The 19,628-nt window shown below is 34.5% G+C and overlaps 3 protein-coding genes across 4 annotated transcripts; all 3 read left to right on the top strand.

Moving 5' to 3' along the window:
* Nucleotides 1–1,192: 1,192 nt before the first annotated feature.
* LOC18596555 (double-stranded DNA-binding family protein) lies at nucleotides 1,193–3,541 on the top strand. Its single transcript, XM_018123675.2, has 7 exons — nucleotides 1,193–1,373; nucleotides 1,675–1,740; nucleotides 1,837–1,886; nucleotides 1,993–2,057; nucleotides 2,881–2,972; nucleotides 3,082–3,153; nucleotides 3,252–3,541. The coding sequence occupies exons 1-7, from the start codon at nucleotides 1,371–1,373 to the stop codon at nucleotides 3,288–3,290; spliced, it is 387 nt and encodes a 128-aa protein (XP_017979164.1). The 5' UTR covers nucleotides 1,193–1,370; the 3' UTR covers nucleotides 3,291–3,541.
* Nucleotides 3,542–4,234: 693 nt separating this feature from the next.
* Nucleotides 4,235–7,665, top strand: LOC18596554 (two-pore potassium channel 3-like). 2 transcript variants are annotated; one of them, XM_018123674.2, is made up of 3 exons: nucleotides 4,235–5,526; nucleotides 7,015–7,273; nucleotides 7,403–7,665. In XM_018123674.2, the coding sequence occupies exons 1-2, from the start codon at nucleotides 4,364–4,366 to the stop codon at nucleotides 7,160–7,162; spliced, it is 1,311 nt and encodes a 436-aa protein (XP_017979163.2). In that variant the 5' UTR covers nucleotides 4,235–4,363; the 3' UTR covers nucleotides 7,163–7,273; nucleotides 7,403–7,665. The 2 variants fall into 2 exon arrangements, with proteins under 2 accessions (XP_017979163.2, XP_017979162.2); XM_018123673.2 differs by having other exon boundaries at nucleotides 7,398–7,584.
* Nucleotides 7,666–15,385: 7,720 nt separating this feature from the next.
* Nucleotides 15,386–17,389, top strand: LOC18596553 (WRKY transcription factor 28-like). The gene is made up of 3 exons (XM_018122618.2): nucleotides 15,386–15,950; nucleotides 16,049–16,192; nucleotides 16,629–17,389. The coding sequence occupies exons 1-3, from the start codon at nucleotides 15,547–15,549 to the stop codon at nucleotides 16,993–16,995; spliced, it is 915 nt and encodes a 304-aa protein (XP_017978107.1). The 5' UTR covers nucleotides 15,386–15,546; the 3' UTR covers nucleotides 16,996–17,389.
* The last annotated feature ends 2,239 nt before the right edge of the window (nucleotides 17,390–19,628 follow it).

Genomic DNA, 19,628 nt, shown 5'->3' with positions numbered 1-19,628 from the left:
CTGAAATGTACACGGTAAAAGATCAAAGAAATTGGAGTATCAAAGCACAATGACTCAGCAAAGCATTGGCTCCTAGATGTCAACAGCCGTTGGATCCTTGGGATTTTAATTAATAGATTCGAAGGTTGAGCCTGGTTTAATTCAATCAATCTTTCATTTTCAGGTTGTTCACAACGATTAATGAATTGCAGTCTTATTGTTGCGATGAAAAGAACCTCCATTTTGTCTTCTTTTTATTTAATCTCTAAAAGTGGAACTCTTTCGAAAAAACACCCAAGTATTTATTTTATTAGTTGGTGTATAATTTATCTACTTAAAGAGTAGGATTCAAATCTCTCATCCCTTAATTATAAAAAAAAAAAACTCAATCGAAAAAAATACTACTTGAAAAATTGGACCTGATTTTTCCTGCATGTTTTCTTCAAGTTTTATCCCTCAAATGACATAAATAATTCAAACGACAATGTTTTTTCTACTTTTTTTTATGGCCAATTTGTTTTTTATTTAAAAAAATATAAATTCAAACCCTTTGTTTTTGAAAAATAGAAAAATCATATACTTTTGTATTGTATGTTAATGTCGTTAGTGAATAATCTGTTATTTTCAATCTAAGTGCATGTTTGACCTAATTTTTTTTTCAATTTATCTATCTCTTAAAAGTAAAAGTCAAGCCAAACATAATCTTTTGAGAAGCTCTTAAAAAAAGTAACTTTTTTTTAAGAACAAAATAAAAAAAAAAAACTTAAAAAAAAGCTCTAAGGAGAAGCTTTTTCTTCTCTTCTTTTAAAAATATAAAAAAATTTTATTTTTGTTCTAAAAATATCTTTATTTGTTAAATATAATTACAATATTACCTTATTAAAAAAAATACCTTATATGATAATTTTAACAAAAATTATAACTTATAAAAAAATTTATCCAATAATTTTATCTTAATTTTAAAAATTATTATTTTTCATAAAAATTTTATAATAATTTTTAAATTAAAAAAAAATAGATCAAACAGATTTTAAAAATAGAACATAATACTTGTTGAAAGGTTTAAAGTTATGGGTCGAGTTGGATCATGTCTCTATGAGTTGGGCTCAAAAGTCCATCACTGAGCCCGTCCAAACCCAACTCAATGACACTTTCAAAAAAAAAAAAGGCCAAGATTAAAGCCGAAAAATGGGAAAATCGAACCACCGGCGTGGGGGCCGCCCAGCAGAAGTGAGGAAGGGCTTAGTTTTAGAGACAAGGATCGCGTCCCGCAAAAGCTAAAGCCTGCTGCAATCTCAAACGCTCAAAACACTAATCACTCTCTCTCCAGTGAAGAGGGCCTTAACCTGCTTTTTGGAGGAGGAGGAGGAGATCCTAATACTTTCCGATCCATGGTATTCTTCTCATGTTAATTTCTTTTCTGACTAAATTTCTTAGCAACCAAACATTTCATTAGGGTTTCACTCCTGCGATTCTTGTTTCTGTCTTTGTTTGAAATTCCTTACTGATTGATTTATTAAAGCTTTCAATTTTCTTTTGGTGTAATAGTGAAATGGATTTTAAATTAGTGAGAAAAGGGATAAATTTAGGTTGATTTGTAGTTAATAAATGCTAATTCCCTGTAATTCTAAGGTCTACTGTAAGTAGCTTAATTTCGTGCAATTTTGGGGGTTCTAATTTTTCCAAATTTTGTAGGCTGATCCTGAACTAGAAGCTATTAGACAAAGAAGGATGCAAGAGCTAATGGCTCAACATGGCGCGGTAATAATCTATATCTTCATTTAATTTGTATGTATTGTAGTTGGCTTGCTTGGGCTTTTAATTTAATGATACTAATTAGATTTCACTGATTAACAGGGGAGTCAACAGAACCCTGATCAACAGAAAGCTCAGGAAGACGCCAAGAGGTCAGTTCTTGTAGATTCATTTTGTTTCTAAGTTGTACTCTGTTTTAAGAAATTTGCTTGGGTTCAATCAAATCATTGATTTGACAATTAAAAGCCATTAATTTAGGGAGGCAGATGAACGAAGGCAAATGATGCTCAGTCAGATTTTGTCCTCTGAAGCTCGTGAAAGAGGTTAGTTTGTATCTCAATTCACATTTTGAGTTGATTAAAGAAACCTGTGGTTAATTGCTTGTATGTTTGTAGTATGTGCATTCTTCCAAGGAATTGCATACTATTCTAAGTTATCTTATCTGACTATGAAGTTTAATGTTGCATTTTCTAGATATGAATGCACATGTTAAACCTTTTGAAACTAGTTTACTTGTCTAAAGATGTCTGTTTGTCATCATGTTTGTGAATAGTGAACTTATATGATTTAGAAAGTGTGCTTATTAGTATTTATTTATATTAAAAAGACCTAACTTGGGTCTGGAATATAAAAAATTGTAGGCGACATACATTTGGAATTCCTACAAGCAAAGATGTTAGGATGCTGGGGAATATCTTGATTTCTAAACATCTTTTTTTGTCAAAAACTGAATTTGATCTGTTCTCTTTGATGATTAAGGTACAGCTTAGATTTGAATTATATAGTATGAGATTTGAAAATGTAAAAGTGTTGAAAGTCTGAATTGAATAGGGTTCAGTTCTCCTGAGGATTTTTGGTGGAAAGTTTAATACAGTTATGATGTGGTTTTATCTTTGTATCAAACTCCTATCAAGTACAACCGGTGATATATTCTTATCCCATCACAGCCCTCTCCCTCCCTCTTCTTTAAAAAAGTTAAAAAGGAGAAGAAGAATATGATGATGTGATGAAGGAAAAAGAGAAGAATGAATCAAAGGCAGGCATATGGGACAGATACAGAGTTATAGTCATACACATTCTGCTCTTTCTTTTTTCTACATATATTCCCTGTTAGTAATGTTCGTTGCTGATATACATCTCATGCAGTTGCTCGAATTGCCTTGGTGAAACCTGAGAAGGCAAGGGGTGTTGAGGATGTTCTACTAAGGGCTGCTCAAATGGGTCAGATAGTTGAGAAGGTGTGGTGAAAGTTGTCTCATTGCTATTAAGGGGTGCAATTGTTGTGCCCCATATCTGTAGCTTAGCTTGACAAATCTCTAAAATGTGTTTGGTTGAACCCATGTGAAGGTTTCTGAGGAGAGGCTTATATCAATGCTGGAACAGATAAACACCCAAACAACTAAACAGACTAAAGTCACAGTAAGTCATCACATGTTACTGCTTGTCTAATTTTACACCAGCTCACAGTTTGAAATATTTTGAATTTTCTTCTTTTGTTTTTTAATCTGATTTCACAGATCCAGAGGCGACGGAGTGTGCTTGATGATGATGATTAGATCAAATGTGAAAACTTGGGCGTCACAAATCTATGAGGCACTGCCTTTTTGTGGTCGTATATTTATGGAATTCATGGACCCACTTATGGTGGGTTTTTCATATTTGAGACTGTATTTCCTTTGCAATGCTGTGTTGTGCTTTGTTGAGCAATAAACCTCGTCGTGGGTTACAGTTCAATGAGTCGTGTGAGAATGTTCTGCTACTAAAATATATATGCCAGAGCTGAGCCAACTAATGCTTCATCTAGAAAGTAATTGCTTGCCTTTCTGTCTCTTATATTTCAATCAATTAGTAATATGCTATTGTTTTGTGAAATGTTAAGCAACCCAAAGTAGCATTTAAAGTTGGTCAACAGTATCTGATCTCTATTTTTCAATACTTTAACAGCTCATTAAGGTTGGAGAATGTTGGAAAGCTATACTATATAATCCACTAGAAGACAACAATCTTATCACTCGGATACTTGCTTACATTATCGAATAGATTCGGTTATACTAATTGCAATTAATCATTGCTTTGTCCTTTTCGGCCTTAAATGAATCAAATTGCCGATAAATTTGTAACCCGGACCGCAGAACAGCTTCACATGCCGCTGGCCGGTGTGGCCCAATCGATTTCCACCGTGACCGAATCAGAAGGAAAACGTTCCCTTGATTAGCGTAAACACCTCTACACCGTCACGCACGCTTCTCTCCCCTAATAGAATCTAAAGACACGTCAGAGAATCTATGGACACAGTGACTTGCTACCTCGGACTCCATGTCGTCGTGAGATGTAAAATAGATGTTTCGTTTTACTTCTAAAGGACTAAACCGAATCAAACTCTGGCTCCTTTGCATCTTCCACACACAAATACACGATGACACGTGCAAGCTTTGGATTTGTTTATACGGATATACTTCAAACAACTTTGATCCTTTTGGTGACAACAAAAGAAAACTTGTTCGGTTCCCTGTTCAGTTCTTTTTTCCACTTCATATCCGCACCACCTTGTCTTTGTCTTTCTCCCCTCACAAACCAACCGATATTCCAATAACTGCTTCTTTTTTTTTGGCTCATCAGACGATTCCATATGGAAAATGATCCTTTGCTTCCGTACGTAAGTCCCATAAAGAAAATAACGCCACCGCCACCTCTCTTTCCTCTCCCAGAAAACGATGAGGTCTCTGTCCCTCTCCCTTTAACCCCATCGGAATTTAAAGATAGACTCATATTTGGCCCTTCTCCTTCCTCTTCTTCTTCTCCAATCGAACCATCTCCAATTTTTGATGCCTTAACTTCATCCCTTAACTCAACCAAACCTTCTTCTTCTTCTTCTTTTCAAGAAAATGTTATAAATCTCCAAGACCCTCTTCTACAACAAAACCAAGTAACTTCACCCACAACAGCTTCATGGTTAATAGACCCAAATTTCAAATGGGAAAAAACCAATCTTCACCGGTCCAAAACTGCACCAGCCATGGCAGTTTTAAATGATGTCCTCCATCCTTCAATTCCCAAGCCTCAATTTGGCTCACAATCTGTTGTAAGACAAGCATTTATTCTTTTAGTATTATATTTATCATTGGGTGTTGTTATATATTGGTTTAATCGTCATAATTTTGTGGCTTATGAAACTCACCCTGTCGTTGATGCATTGTATTTTTGTATTGTCACGATGTGCACGATTGGGTATGGTGACATTACTCCTAATAGTGTGGCTACCAAGTTGTTTTCAATATTATTTGTGTTGGTTGGATTTGGTTTTATTGATATTTTGCTTAGCGGGATGGTTAGTTATGTACTTGATTTGCAAGAGAATTATTTGTTGAGAACTGTTAAACCTGAGGGTGAAAAGGACTCGGCCAGATCTTATATAATCGATGTGAAAAAGGGAAGAATGAGGATAAGAATGAAGGTGGGATTGGCATTAGGAGTTGTGGTTCTTTGTATTGGAATTGGTGTTGGTGTTATGCATTTTGTTGAGAGTCTTGGGTGGTTGGATTCATTTTATCTGTCTGTTATGTCGGTTACCACTGTTGGTTACGGTGATAGAGCGTTTAAGACATTGCCTGGTCGGATTTTTGCTGCTATATGGTTGCTTGTTTCGACCCTCGCGGTTGCTCGGGCATTTCTTTATTTGGCTGAGGCTAGAGTAGACAAGAGGCATAGGACGATGGCAAAGTGGGTGCTTGGTCAGGACATGACTGTTGCAGAGTTTCTTGCTGCTGATATTGACAACAATGGTTTCGTGAGGTATAACTTTTTTTATTAATTTGGTTACTGCTCTAATTGTGCATCTCCATCTTGTTAAGTTTCAAATAGTTGTCTGCTTGAAACTTATTGGTTGAGGCAATTACCTGAAATGTTAATATACTTATTTCAACCCTTGCTTTAGTTTCCTCCTTTACCCAGTAATTGCTGTGGTCTTTGTAGTTCATTAGTTGACATTTTATTGCCTAGGAAAATAGATTTTAGTTTTGTTTCAGTTTAAAGGATATGAACTAAGTTATTTAACTAAAACTTGAAGAGCTAAATTTGGATTCATGATAAATTTCATATGTTTCATGTATAATATTCGTTCAATTGCTCAAATTTTTAAATTACTGATTCTTAGTTCCTAAACTCTTTTGATGCATTACTTCTCAAATTAGAAGTGGATATTTATTTCATGGCCCTCTTTATTGGAATTGCTCTATATTCTGCTATCTGAATCATGTATCTCCCTTGTGTGCACAATTTTAGATGCCAAAGCTGCTCACTTTGATTTACTCTGGCTGCTATATCTATTATGATCTTCTCAGTCGAATTATGATAGTCATCTTCACTGTTTATTATCCCTTGCACATGACATGCTCAAAAACACTACAAAAGATGTGCCTGAATGGCACCTTTCTTTTCTGAGATCTGGCATAAACTGGGCAGAACAAAAAGTTTTCAAGTAGCCAATCCCAGTAATTTGGGATTAAGGTATAGTGTATTTGAGTTAAATTGGCATTGCTACTTTCTGAGGCCTCGAACAGACTACAGAATTGTGTCTTACAAATTTGAGGGCCTTTGAGATACTTTCTTGAGGACAAACTGAAGCCTTTTGCATTTTGAATTATCTTATAGTGCTGCTTCTTATTATGCCGCTAGTTTTTTCTACCAATGCTGTTTACCCGTGGCATAAAATTTATGACTCATCAAACCATTTATACATTAGTCTAGATGATTATAACCAAGATCAGCATGTAGTTGCTTCTTTGATGCAGTAATTTTGTATCCATTGGTACTTTCCCTCTGTTTCCCGTGATAGGTAATGATTTAGTGGCTTATATCATAAGGTGTTTGCAGTTGTAAGATCATAGCCTTCAGTTTCTCAATCTCAGTGCTCACCGGATAGAAAACCTGATTTATTTCCTATCTTGCAGACTTGTCATTTGTTGCCGTTCATTGGGACTTGAGTGCAAAAGCTTATGATTATGTAACAATGATTGAAGTCCTAAGCATCATTAGAATACTGGATGCTGGTCGCTGGATATAGTTTTGCTCTATTCTCTTGCATTATCCTCAGCAATTCTAATTCTTAAAATATTCTTCGTAATTTGTATACCAATATCTTTGCATCATCTCTAAAGTTCCTAACTTATTCTCAAATTCCATTTTCATCTTCAATGTTGTTAGTTTTTGTTCATCTGTAATGTACTGATGTGTAGTTTAGTTGATTCATTGTTGAGTATTAATATTGGTCTATGTATGCAGTAAATCAGAGTTTGTCATATACAAGCTTAAGGAGATGGGAAAAGTATCAGAGAAAGACATTCTGCAGATATGTGAGAAGTTTGACAGGCTGGATGCTGGCAACTGCGGAAAGATAACTCTTGCCGATCTTATGGAGAGTCATCATTGATATGCAAGTATCCTTGCTTATAATATGCCTTAACGTACAATGACTGGTGCCATAGAAAGTCATAGATTCCATCAAATCATCGACTAGAGAAATGGCTGGTTTGCATTCAAGGCAAGCAAATGATTTTTATGCGAATCTTTATGCGTGTTCTGTTGGTCCTGTCCCTCGCCTGTACTGTCTATTTAATAGATAAACCATCTCCTATTCCAATTTTAATTGTTTCCTTCTTTTTTAGGGTAGAAACTGGTCAGACAACCTTGGCCAGTGCCATCTTTTCAGCAACTTGACTCATGTGGAACTGGATAGCCTTTTGTTGGTCGGATGGTTGGAAAAGATGGACAAGTCTGCAGACCAGTGGTATATACAATTTTGTACAATAATTCTTTCCATAAGCTAATTGCATTTATTCTTTTGCTGGTATACACTGGCTTTTCTCTTTGCATTTAGAGTGTATAACATCGTCTTTAAAATACCCAAAGAAGGGCCTCACCTGTCTCACTGTATCTCTCGTGTCAGATGTTACGTTACCCACATCTTGTTCAGTTCTATTTATTCGTTTGAAAAGCGGAAAAAGAGTATCAATATTATGAATAGGATGTAAGACAAAATATAAAGTTACAAAGCTTTCCAATTCCAAGAAAAAAGAAGACAAAATCTAGCAGCATAGGTTTTAAATAATTGTCGCCCTGGATTCAGATGATCAAGCAGCCTAATCTGTAATAAATATCTCCAATTCAATGAGAATTTGTTCAGCTCTGGTTGACAACTGCAAGAATTTCTGGCCAGAGTATATCTGGCCACAAATTTCCTACAGGTGATTAACACCAAGGCTGAGCAGGAAAAACAACAGGTAATTCCTACAGGTGGTTTTTCCACTTTCTATTCTGAGAAGTGATAAAAAGGACAAATAAACGGGTGGTTCTGTGGCTTGACGTCTAATCTCCTCCTGTACTCATTAATGGAAGCACTTGGAATCTTGCAGTGATGTAGTTAATGACGTTGGTCTTTCTTGTTCAACATGATGTTGCCACTTCAATATACAAGCCGACACACTGGTTTAATTTGGTACCACCTTGACTTCTGCTAACTTGAAATTGTGAGCGTCAGCCAGGCCATTCCACCAGGATTCAGGACCAACAATTAATGCCCATTTTTCTTGATTAAAAAAGTCAATCCCAAGTCGTACGTTTCTCGATTTAGACTGGGAAGCTGGAACCATGTCCAAGGGAAATCAAATACTAACTCTACGGTTAAAAATTTAACGTACCAAGTATAACTTTTCTTGAATAAAAGTGGAAAAAGGAATTCATGTGTTCATTGTTCTTGAGTCTGTATTCATAATCCACACTCGTTGTTTGTAGGTGTGCTAATTTGACCTGAACAATGCACACTCTTCTTCAAGTTGTTGGACCTCCTACAATCTTTGACAATATAAAGTACCTTCTAGTTTTCGTGTTAGCTCTCTTTTCCACTCATTAATGGCAACTCCTTTCATTATCTTATTGATTTGGCTTATTCAAGCTTAGGACCCCAACTCCATATACTTCTTTTATTGTCATTTGTTAACAAAAAGTAAAGCTTCTTTCCTTTTTTTTTCTTTTTAAATTCATGCCTTGTACTCTCTTCAATTACTTGAGAGTTGAAGTGTTTAAAGTGATTTGGTATTATTTGACACCTAGGAACATATTTAACCTTTTAAGGCTTTGAATTGATGAAAGTGTCCAAATAAATAATTTATAGGAGGCATGATACCTCTAAAACATCTCCTTTATGTTCACACTTTGGGTTAGGTTGAGCATATGGTAAAATGTTCTTAATTAATTTGATTAATATAAAGTTGGCGACCATTAGTATACGTTTAACTTGAACAATTAGTGTTAATTGACTCTATTTCGTCATTAATAACCCAATACTAATCTAAGCCATATCTAACCTACAACATATATATGTGAAAAGATGTTACATGCATGATCAGAATATATATATATATATTCTCAATTGTTCACACTAACATATTGTAGATATAAGGATGTAAGCAAGTCAAATGGCTTATTATACTTGAATTCAAATAGTTGAATATTTGAATTGATTCATTTACCATCTTGAGTTACTCAACTTGATTCAAGTGGATTGTGGTGAGCTTGACCAAGTCTTTCAAAAATTTATTTTCCATGTAATAACAGAGCTGAATAATCAAATTGAACTCAACTAGTTGAGGTTTGGTTACCATGTCCACTTAACTTAATTCCATTTAAAAAAGAGGAAAAACTCAGAGAATGTGAGCCCATTCTCTTATCATCATTAGATCAGTGACTTTATTGGCCGCAATTATTCTCGAAATCTTGGATTCTTGTAGCAGTTTTTTCCTTTCTTTGACAGAGTCATAAAGGGGAGAGTAGACTTGCATACGCATCAAAATTTTTTGTTCATAAACATAAGATTCAGACTGTTTGACTGTTTATTTTTATTCGATAGACCAGCTGATTTCACTGCTTGTACGATTGATATTCAAGCACACCCAAGCATTGTTGCTTGGAAAATTCGGAAACTTAGACCACAAACAACAATTTGTAAGGGAAAAACGCACCCATCAATGGAAACTTTACATTGAAGTCAAGCCTCTTTTCTCTCTCTCTCTCTCTCTCTCTCTCTCAGGTGCACATCATATTCATCATGACAAGACCAATGAAAATGGGTGCAATCTTTTCTGTGATCTACCAGCAGAAAAAATTCAGTGGATAATTAGTGAAAAAATTGTTTGATTGTTGAACAAACGAAAAGTTTAGCCTTTAGACCATGTCTTCCGTAAAGACAACTTTATGTTTACATTCAAAAGTTCACTTGAGTATAAATCCGTTTGCAATCCCACAAGAATCTCATACATTCACTTTCTGATGCTGGATAAACAACAGCCTGACTCAAGAAAGCTGAGTTCAAAGTCTTGGTACCTTCCCCATTTACTTACTTTCTCCTCAAATCTTTTTTGCTTTCTCCCACGGTTTTAGAGCATGAATTGGAGAATCAAAAGCAAACCCTTTTTAGTTCCAGTGAAGTGGATTGGACTGTCTTCAAGCACTGATCTCGAATGTGTGACCAGGAATTGAAATTTGATTTAGCATGTGGCGTTTACCAATGAAAAAGAAGGAGAAGAAGGAGAACAAAAAGTTATAGTTTGATTATAATAAAGTATGCATCACGGCATTGTCCAGTCAACTCAAGAAATTGGTGAAAGTTGATGACTTTATCAAACAAATAATACACAATTAATAATATGTTTCTCTGTCCTTTCACTTCACTATCCTTGTCCATAATTACTAGTTGGTAAAATGGTGGGACACATTATTAAAAATATATAAATATAAAACTTAATGAAAGTAGGAATGAATTATTTTAAAGAAATCGACACTTTAGCTTAAGTAGTTAGAATCAGTCAAAATTGTTTTTGACCGCTCAAGGAATCTAGCAATGGGATAAGACCTTTCACATTAGAATGCTCCAGTTAGTTAAGCTTGGGAAAAACAATATATAAAGGAAAAGAAAATTTCTCGACTGTTTGGATAATCCAATAATTAGATTTTCCCTCTCAATGAAATGGAAGAAAAATTACAATCCGAGAATTTCATTTCCTTTTTTCCTTCACATTTTCCTGGAATCCAAAGGCGGAAAGAAAATTTTGGTTTCTCCAGAGCTTAAAATCTTGATCCCTTTGGAACGTTCCAAGTGCAGTAGATGGTGAATGAATTATGATTGGTACACGCTGACTTTCGCTTTCCAGTGAATATTAAATAAATTTTTATAAAAAAAGAAAAGGATAATAATCTGTATGAGCTAGCTGTGTTTGAGATTTTGATGATGTTGATTCATAATATGCTGACTTTCTCTGCTTTTCTCTGTTTATATTTATATATATATATGGTGAATTATCGAAAGATTAACTATGATCTAAACAAAAAATATATATATAAAAGACTAACAACTCCTATTAATTACATTAAATACTAATTCGATTTAACTTTGATTGTTCAAACATCCAAGTTTAATTTGCCCAGAAAAAATGGTAGCATTTGCATGCCTAATGTAATTAAAGAGAATAAACATATATATTATATACTAAAATTCGGAAAAATTGACCAAACTTGTACTGCAAAATTAGGAAATTAAGCCAGTCTTAGAACAGAGGCAAATTCTATATTCTCTGTTCCTTCACTATCATACGAATTCCACACTGAATTTCCAAACATTTTTTCCATGCAAACCATCCATCCAAACAAGGAAGTTTCCTTTTTTGTCTTGAACACAAGACTGCCTACTTTTCACCCTTCTTTAAGTAAACAACTAATTTAGGAAAAAAAAACTTTATTTACAACTGGGATCTCATTTCATTCAAAAGTATTAATTGCTTGGATTGTCATTAAGTGGAAATCACATCTCCAAACATATAAATGAAAAAAAAATAAAAAAAATTGACAATTAATTAATTGCAGCTGTTCAACAACTGCTACAATCACCAAAAAAAAAATTTGATGCTCTTTATAGGAAGTTTGCGTAACGCGAACTTTCCTATTTATAGCTTTGAGAACTACTGATTCCTACTTTATTGTACCTCCCTATTTTTTGTTCAGCCAATGGGTAAAGGGTTTCTTTATCTATGTTATTGGAGAATAATGATGCTTGTTATATGCACATTTTAATGTTAATTGATCCTAAGCTCAAGATGTAGTTATGCACTAAATCTAATTAATATCTTCACCTTTTTTAGTGAATATACATCCGAAATGTCATCAAATGTTAACAGGCAAGATTCAAAATTAAAACTCTAATTTAAAGATTTTAAACCCATCTTCGTTTAATTAAATATTTAATTTGTTTACAGTTTTTAAGCTCCAAATTGATGAAAGTGAACGGTAGCAACAATCAATAAAACGTGGTGGGATGATGTGGAAACAGGGGGGAAAGCTTAATTCTGGCTGGAATTAAGGGGAGAGTTGGCTTGCAATTGCAAACCCAAAAGGGTCGACATCCAAAAGATTCTTTTTCCAGTATACACACCTAACCAAAAACCTGCTCTCTTCTATATTGACACAGACATCCAAATTTTTCCCATACTTTATGTCATGTATAATCGATCCAATTTAATTTAAAGGTCAACAATCTCATGCTCTTTCTTTAAAAAAAAAAAAGGAAAAATTCAAGTCCCTTCATCAAAACGTGGTGTGGATTAGAAGCAACCTCCTCCTGATCACTGTTCACACAAATCACATCCCATTCCTTTCATGCATATTCAAATCTTATCTATAAAAATACTCTCCATAGTTTTTTATTGTATGGTATGTATTCCATCCATTTAGCCCCATTATCCAATGACATTATATGATTTAGTATACAAGACGAACACATTACATATTATAATGATAATAAAAAATAATAATAAACATTTATATACACATATACATGACGTTAGGATAATACTTTGTTTGCGTCATTTAACCATTTGAGGTACCGTATAACAACTTTCATCATTAATCATTTGACTTTGTTTTTTTTTTCTTGTCTTTTGGGTTTAAATGATCAAGAAATTCAAGTTCCATGATATCTAATTTCCATTGATATTCGAGAATCTATGATTAAGTTATTAATCGTTATAGGTAATATTGACTATACGATTACGTACATCTTCAATGCCAAAATGTTACAATATGCATAAATTTATCAAGATTTTGTGCTTTATTATTATTTAAATGAAAATGATGGGTTTGCATCCATGTATTGTAGGATTTATCAAAAAAAAAAAGTTGTAACATTTATTAGAAAAAAACCTGAAATTTGGTTGCTGTCATGTCATGCATAAGTAACTTCCTCTTAGCTTCTTGTTGTGATATCAGCAAATATATAAAGTTATCAAAAGAAATAATAATTTTGCTACTCAACAACTAACATTTTAAGAAGTGGGTAGATCGATGTCATCGATATTAGATAGAAATTGCACCTATACCTATGAATAATAAACGCACTGAAAAGAAAAGGAAAAGAAAAGATAAGAGAAAGAAAGAAAGAAAGAAAGAAAGAGGAACGAGTCAATGGTCTAATTTTCTATGCGACTGAATTGAACCAAAATATATCCTATTAGAAAATTAACATGCTTTTTTTTAATTAATTAATTAATTAATTAATTTACTCTATGAGCTTTGTGGGATATGACAGCGGCAGCTTAATGAGGTACATGTTTACGCAAACAATTAGCCACAAATTACGGCATGGGATGTACATATCCATTCAACCCTTTTTTTTTTAATTAATTATTTAGCTTTTTGCTTAGGAACAAGAGGAAGCCTTTAACTAGTTTATAAGTTGAGATCGATCATCATCATCTCATTTGAATTATTCTTTAATAATCAAAGGGTTTTTAATTATTATACTATATATTTATAAATAATTAAGTATACCTAAAATATATTTTAAATTTAAAATAAGTAACTCGAATATCACATCATTTGAATCGGTGATTTTCGAGTTTTAAATTTTGAAAAATTTTAATATATGTGATTTTGTCGTTTATATGTATATTGATATAACATGTGCACAAGATTATAATAAAGTGACAATGCAAAATTTCTAAACTAGACAATATCATGCAACTTTTCTTGAAGTGTCACACCATTTCTTTGCAAAGTCATGAGTTTGATTTGTCAGAATTCCAATGTGTACATAATACTAACTTTTAATCTTTTTTTCTGGCTGACTGTAACACGTTGTATATATGAATTACAAGAATCTGTAAAGCTAAAGTTTGCTCAAGGGAATGAAATTAAGAGGGAGGGAGAGAGAGGATGAGGAATGTCAGTTTGCGGATCAAAGGCATGAAGCCATCGACAGGTAGCTATTAGTAAACATCAAAGGGATGATTACCGGTGAACTACTAAGTTTTTCTTAGGCGCAGCAATGGCACAAAAGACGGTCTTAAAGACAAATTCGGCAACAACTCTTCATTAAATGATATGCATACTGGCTAACAGCATTCCACATCACCCCGCTCTCCAAAACGTTATTAATGATGTCTTCTTCAACAACTAGTTTTGATTTGATCCACTTTACCTGATTTTCGGTTCCAAACACTGAGATTCTGCCTGTGATCTGGCTTTGTCGCGTTTCATTCAATTACCTTTTCTTGGTCTAAAGGAATAATGAACAAAATGAGAACTAAGGAGTAATTGAGGAGTCTTTCTAATGGACTTTGATTGCTTGTGTCCTGAGAATTACTATGACACAAAGTTACTAAAACAAGGAAAAGGGCTTTTGAGAAGGACTAATGGTAAAAGAAACGAGATGTTTGAAAACGTGGGAGAGTTCTGCAGCTAGAGAAAGAGGCTAAATTGGAAAGCAAAGGCCGAAGGGACAAGGGGGGTGACGTGGGGTAGGCATCAGCAGAAGCGGCAAAGGTTCTCCCACGTGCCCGGTGGGGGGTGTCGGCTACGGTCAAATGCCGGTGCCAATAGAGCCACGTGTAAGCCTAATATTCCAAAATCTATTAAATAGTTATTCCAGTTTGAATGTTTGACCGCCTTTTTTCCTCTCTTCATCTCCCTGACCACAACCGGTTCCTGGTAGTCTTCGCTGACTTCTCTTCTCCCTCCCCACGCTCCCTTGAAGCGCGTCCCTCCACTCCCCTGTTCCTTTTTTTAAAAAAAGTCTGTTCTACATTTTTACTTTTTATCGGGAACGGAGGATTGAAATTTAAGGGTGACTGTTTCCCAACTGGAGACTGTTATATGTATAGACCACGCTCTTTTATGCTTGAAATTAATGTAGTGTTTTTCTTTTGTCCAAAAATTCCCATTTCTCATAATTCTCATATACTTTTGTCATTTAATTTCACTTTTTTTTCTATTAATGTATAGAATAGTACAACTATATCTTATGAAAAATTAATTTATTTTTTATTTTTGTTATATATGGTGACAAATCAAAATGAAATATGAGTATCTGGAAGAGGATTGAAAAAGGGTAGAGGGGCTAAGGGGCGACTAAAATGTGGGTCAGGCATGGTAGATGAGACTGAGTAGTATGGATAGGAAATGTTTCCATACTAGAAGCCACATTTTGCTCTTCTCATTGGAAGGTGTTTTTGTCAACCTTCTTTTTAAAGTGGCAATGAACAAAAGTCCTATTCAAAGCTAAAGAATCCTCTCTCTCTCTCTCTCTCTTTCCTCTTTCTATGTCTTCATCATGAATTATATATTTATGTATATATAACCCAAACAACATAACAAGAGCTGTGGAAACCCTGAAAGTCCAAAACCAAAAGCAAATCTTTGAGACCTCAAATATTAGGTTTTCTCTCCTACTCCCTTAATTTTCTCAGTATCTTTGTTTCGTGTTCTTTCTCCATGTCGGATCATGAATTTAGAGACTTTTACTACCAGGCTGCATTCCATAATGATCAGCAAGGTGTTGGTGAAACTGGCATGTATAGGGTTTCATCATCACTTCAGGATCCTTCATACATGAGCTTCACGGATTGTTTACACAGTTCCATGGACTATGGTTCACTTGAAAAAGCCTTTGGTTTGTCACCTTCATCCTCTGAAGTGTTTTCTTCAGTCGAAGGCAATCAGACGAAGCAGGTTGGTGCAGGGGATTTAGGAGGAAATACTAGTGAAGTTATGACGACTCCTAATTCATCTGTTTCTTCTTCCTCAAGCGAGGCCGGTTGTGAAGAGGATTCAGATAAGAGTAAGAAAGATAGGCAGCCAAAAGGGTCAGAAGATGGAGGAGAAAGCTCCAAGAAAGGGTAAGTTTTTTTGGTTCAAATATTGCTTATTAGTCCATGACTATCAACTCTTTGATAGACATGTGGGGTGTAACTGTTGTGTTTATTGTATCTAACAGGAACAAAGCAAAAAAGAAAGGAGAGAAAAAGCAAAGAGAACCACGATTTGCTTTCATGACAAAAAGTGAAGTTGATCATCTAGAAGATGGGTATAGATGGAGAAAATATGGACAAAAAGCTGTGAAGAACAGCCCTTATCCAAGGTTGGTTTTTCCTTTATTTACAACCAAAGAAAGTTTGAAATTATCTTATCTTCTATACAATCAATAAACTACAGACAAAACCTTATGTCTGAACCCTGATTGTTGTTTGCTGTGAGCTTGCATTACATCTTTTAACCCCCTTCTTTTGACTACCAAGTTCATCAGTCAATATATGAAACTTAAGCTGTAAGTAAGTAGTAAGTTGATGGCTTTGCGTAATTGTTTTTGCAAGTTACTAAATCTTTTTTACTTTAATTCCCTATATATGACTAGACTTTATTGGCAAAACGAGTACAAACTTGTGTTTCTACTGCTGAAAGATTTCCATCTTATGTAATCTGAAATTGCTAATCCTGGTTAACACTAATTTGTTATCTTCTTTACCCTGCGAGAATTTCTTTAATCTGAGGCACATTTCTGGCTTTTGTTAATGCAGAAGCTACTACAGATGCACTACTCAGAAGTGTACAGTCAAGAAAAGAGTTGAGAGGTCATTCCAGGATCCGTCAGTTGTGATCACAACATATGAAGGCCAACACAACCACCCACTTCCGACAACACTGAGAGGAAGCGCAGCAGGGCTATTCCCACCTTCCATGTTAACGCCATCGCCACTGGCGGGGCCAAGCTTCCCACATGAATTGTTTATGCAGATGCCTCATCACATGAATAACCAAGCTGGTTCAGCAGGTTCAATGTTTGCGGAAAGCTTTAGCCCTTTTCAGCAGTACCACCATCAGGTTCCTGACTATGGACTTCTTCAAGACATAGTTCCTTCCAGGTTCCTTAAGCATGAACCATGAGTCTCTTTCTACATCTCTTTTACTCCTTGTATATATATATATATATATATATATAAATATATATTTAACTGCTTTTATTATTAGTTTCATCTAACTTCTTTCGAGCCTAAGAATTATTCTTCAATTACTGGTCTGAGAAAGACCTAACATCAAGGATTAGATGGGAGTGGAAATGTTTTTATTTGCACTTGAAACTTGGTTGAGTTGCCGCATTTAGTGGGAAATGTTTCTTTGATAAGAGATGTGAGGGTCGTTGTAGTTGTTTTCGAAGGAAAAACCTAGTTTTAAGAGGATTCCAGGCTTGTAATACTAGATAAAGTCGCATTTATGTTTGTATATCATCATCCTTGATGGAACTATTAATGGAGAATGCGAGAATTTATTTCCTTTATCAGTTCCTTGTCTAGCTATAGTCTGAAAGAGTTATAGTCTGATTTCTTTATTCGCCAAGTGGTGCTGGTCATTTTGCTTTCAAGGCAACGAGGGTTTTGTTGGAAATGCAGCAGCTTGCAATGTTGAATACAGACATTCGTGAGGAGAAATTTGACTTCTGTTTGATAACGTGCAAAACTATTCTTTTCTCCTCCTTACTTGGACTTTCTAGGCTGAAAACGAAAAGGCAAGCTGAAAAAGTTTAAATAAGCCTGAACAAGAGATGCTGCTATAATTATGAGTCATCCTGTCTGAAAAGGCAGAATCCTAGTCCTAAGGCATATGATCCAATAAGGAGGTTCCCAGCCAATGGGTGACGGTGCAATGGGAAACTGGCCCAACATTCTTCAGGTCGCTAGTTAAATAGTACTATCCCAGAATTTGGAAATGTTTTTCCCTTCGTATTTTTATTTCTAACTAATCAAATTTTAATCAATATACGCATATGAAACAAGCATTTGACAGCATATTTAACCAATTGAAAACAATGTAAGTGCCTATCGCACCTAGCTTTTGTCATTGATAAATTTAACTTGAGAGGCGTTTAGGAGCCACGTTTTCAGTCAAGACTTGAACGAAATTATTGGGAAATTGGTTTCGTGTTGAGGTCACCAAATTCCAGACTAGTACAGCTGAAAGATCACTAATGGAGTTGAATATGAGAAATTCCTTAGTTATGTGCAGTCAAGGTAGAAGAATTAAGTGTTCATTAAGAAAAGGAGGTGTTGTTTGTTCATATTGATTAACCAATAATTGAAGAGGAAATATCACTTTTGTTTCTATTTTACACTAATTAAAAAAGAGAAGTGTCATAGTGCTCCTGTAAGGGTTTATATCAAAGTAAGTAAGTAAGTAAGTATATATATATATATATATGTTTCAGAAAAGAATGACACCATAATTTATGTTTTTCAGTCATTATCAAACACCTAACAAGCTCAAACTGATAACACATAAATTGGCGGGCTAGATATATTGCCGGGTGAATCAAGTAAAAAGCCAAAGAGATTACATTTCGTTTATACTAGATTGCACGAGCTTGAATTGTAGGTGTTGATCAATGTTCATATAGGCATGATATTGATAGCATATAGGTTTCAATATATTTAAGGTGGAAGTAGAAATTAACACAATTAAATAATTCACAACACATGTCACATAATATCAACTTGAAGAACCAAATATTAACCCAAGCAAATCAACAAATTAAATAATTAAATTCACGTATAGATAATATATTTATCTGTAACAGATATAAGTTTTATAATAAGAGGAAAAGTTAGGTTTAATTTTACACACCAATTAGTGGAAATTAATGATTTTGTGTATGGTTCTAAAACAGTTGGGTAAATTTGATCATATGCATATAAGACATGATTTTCCTAATAGTTGCAAAGAATATTAATTTGTTCAAGTTTCAAATATTTTTAGAGGCTTCTTAGCATGTCACATTGTCCTGTCATAGTCTTATAATAATCTGTTGATTGACATAAAGAATGCAAAGATTATAGATTGAATTTCACCTGCCGTCTAGACATTAATATAAGCAAAGTCAATATATTAGAGCTTCCCTGTCTTGCGCTTATGATTAGAGCTACGTCCACTTGCATGATCCAATACTGCTAATCCTATCATCCATCAAATCTTTTTTTCTTTACCTAGATTAATACAGTTCACGCTCATAATAATTAACATCTAACTGTTTAGATCTTGACTAGAAATAGGAACTTGTTGAAGGAGATTCTGGTAAATTACAAACTATTAATTCAGATTATACATTGATTTAGGTGTTAAAAGTGTTTAATTCCAGGCTTTTCACAGACTTCGTACAGAGAGTTGCTTTGAAGACAAACTTTAAGGAGGTTAATGGACTATCTATTGGGTCACCTGCCTCTGCCCACCATTTTCAGCCTGCAAGTAGGCCCTAAATCGACACGGGACACCAAACAAAAGAAAGGTCAGAAGTTTCGATGCCATTATTCGTCAGTGCTACAAAGTCAGTAGAGAAACGGGCTTTGGTTCAGGAAGTGATTTCCAGAATCCCCAGGGCTGGTTTTGGTATTTCACTCGGTTTCCTTTCTGTTAGATTGTCAATATTAGCGTTACCAAATCATACCATTCTTAATGACCAAAACCAATATTAAAAACAAGATACAATTATTAACCAGCTTGTCCATTGTAGAGCAAGCAAAAGAGCACTT

The sequence above is a fragment of the Theobroma cacao genome, chromosome 6, assembly GCF_053813885.1.
Source record: "Theobroma cacao isolate CCN51 chromosome 6, ASM5381388v1, whole genome shotgun sequence".
NCBI lineage: Eukaryota > Viridiplantae > Streptophyta > Magnoliopsida > Malvales > Malvaceae > Theobroma > Theobroma cacao.
Note: the sequence above shows the minus strand (reverse complement) of the source record. Positions and strands in the feature narration are given on the sequence as shown.

Coding starts and splice junctions, on each gene's coding strand:
- LOC18596553 (XM_018122618.2), top strand. CDS start 15,547: ATGTCGGATCATGAATTTAGAGACTTTTACTACCAGGCTGCATTCCAT. Junction 15,951..16,048: donor GGAGAAAGCTCCAAGAAAGG/GTAAGTTTTTTT, acceptor TGTATCTAACAG/GAACAAAGCAAAAAAGAAAG. Junction 16,193..16,628: donor AAGAACAGCCCTTATCCAAG/GTTGGTTTTTCC, acceptor TTGTTAATGCAG/AAGCTACTACAGATGCACTA.
- LOC18596554 (XM_018123674.2), top strand. CDS start 4,364: ATGGAAAATGATCCTTTGCTTCCGTACGTAAGTCCCATAAAGAAAATA. Junction 5,527..7,014: donor GACAACAATGGTTTCGTGAG/GTATAACTTTTT, acceptor CTATGTATGCAG/TAAATCAGAGTTTGTCATAT.
- LOC18596555 (XM_018123675.2), top strand. Junction 1,887..1,992: donor GCTCAGGAAGACGCCAAGAG/GTCAGTTCTTGT, acceptor CCATTAATTTAG/GGAGGCAGATGAACGAAGGC. Junction 3,154..3,251: donor CTAAACAGACTAAAGTCACA/GTAAGTCATCAC, acceptor CTGATTTCACAG/ATCCAGAGGCGACGGAGTGT.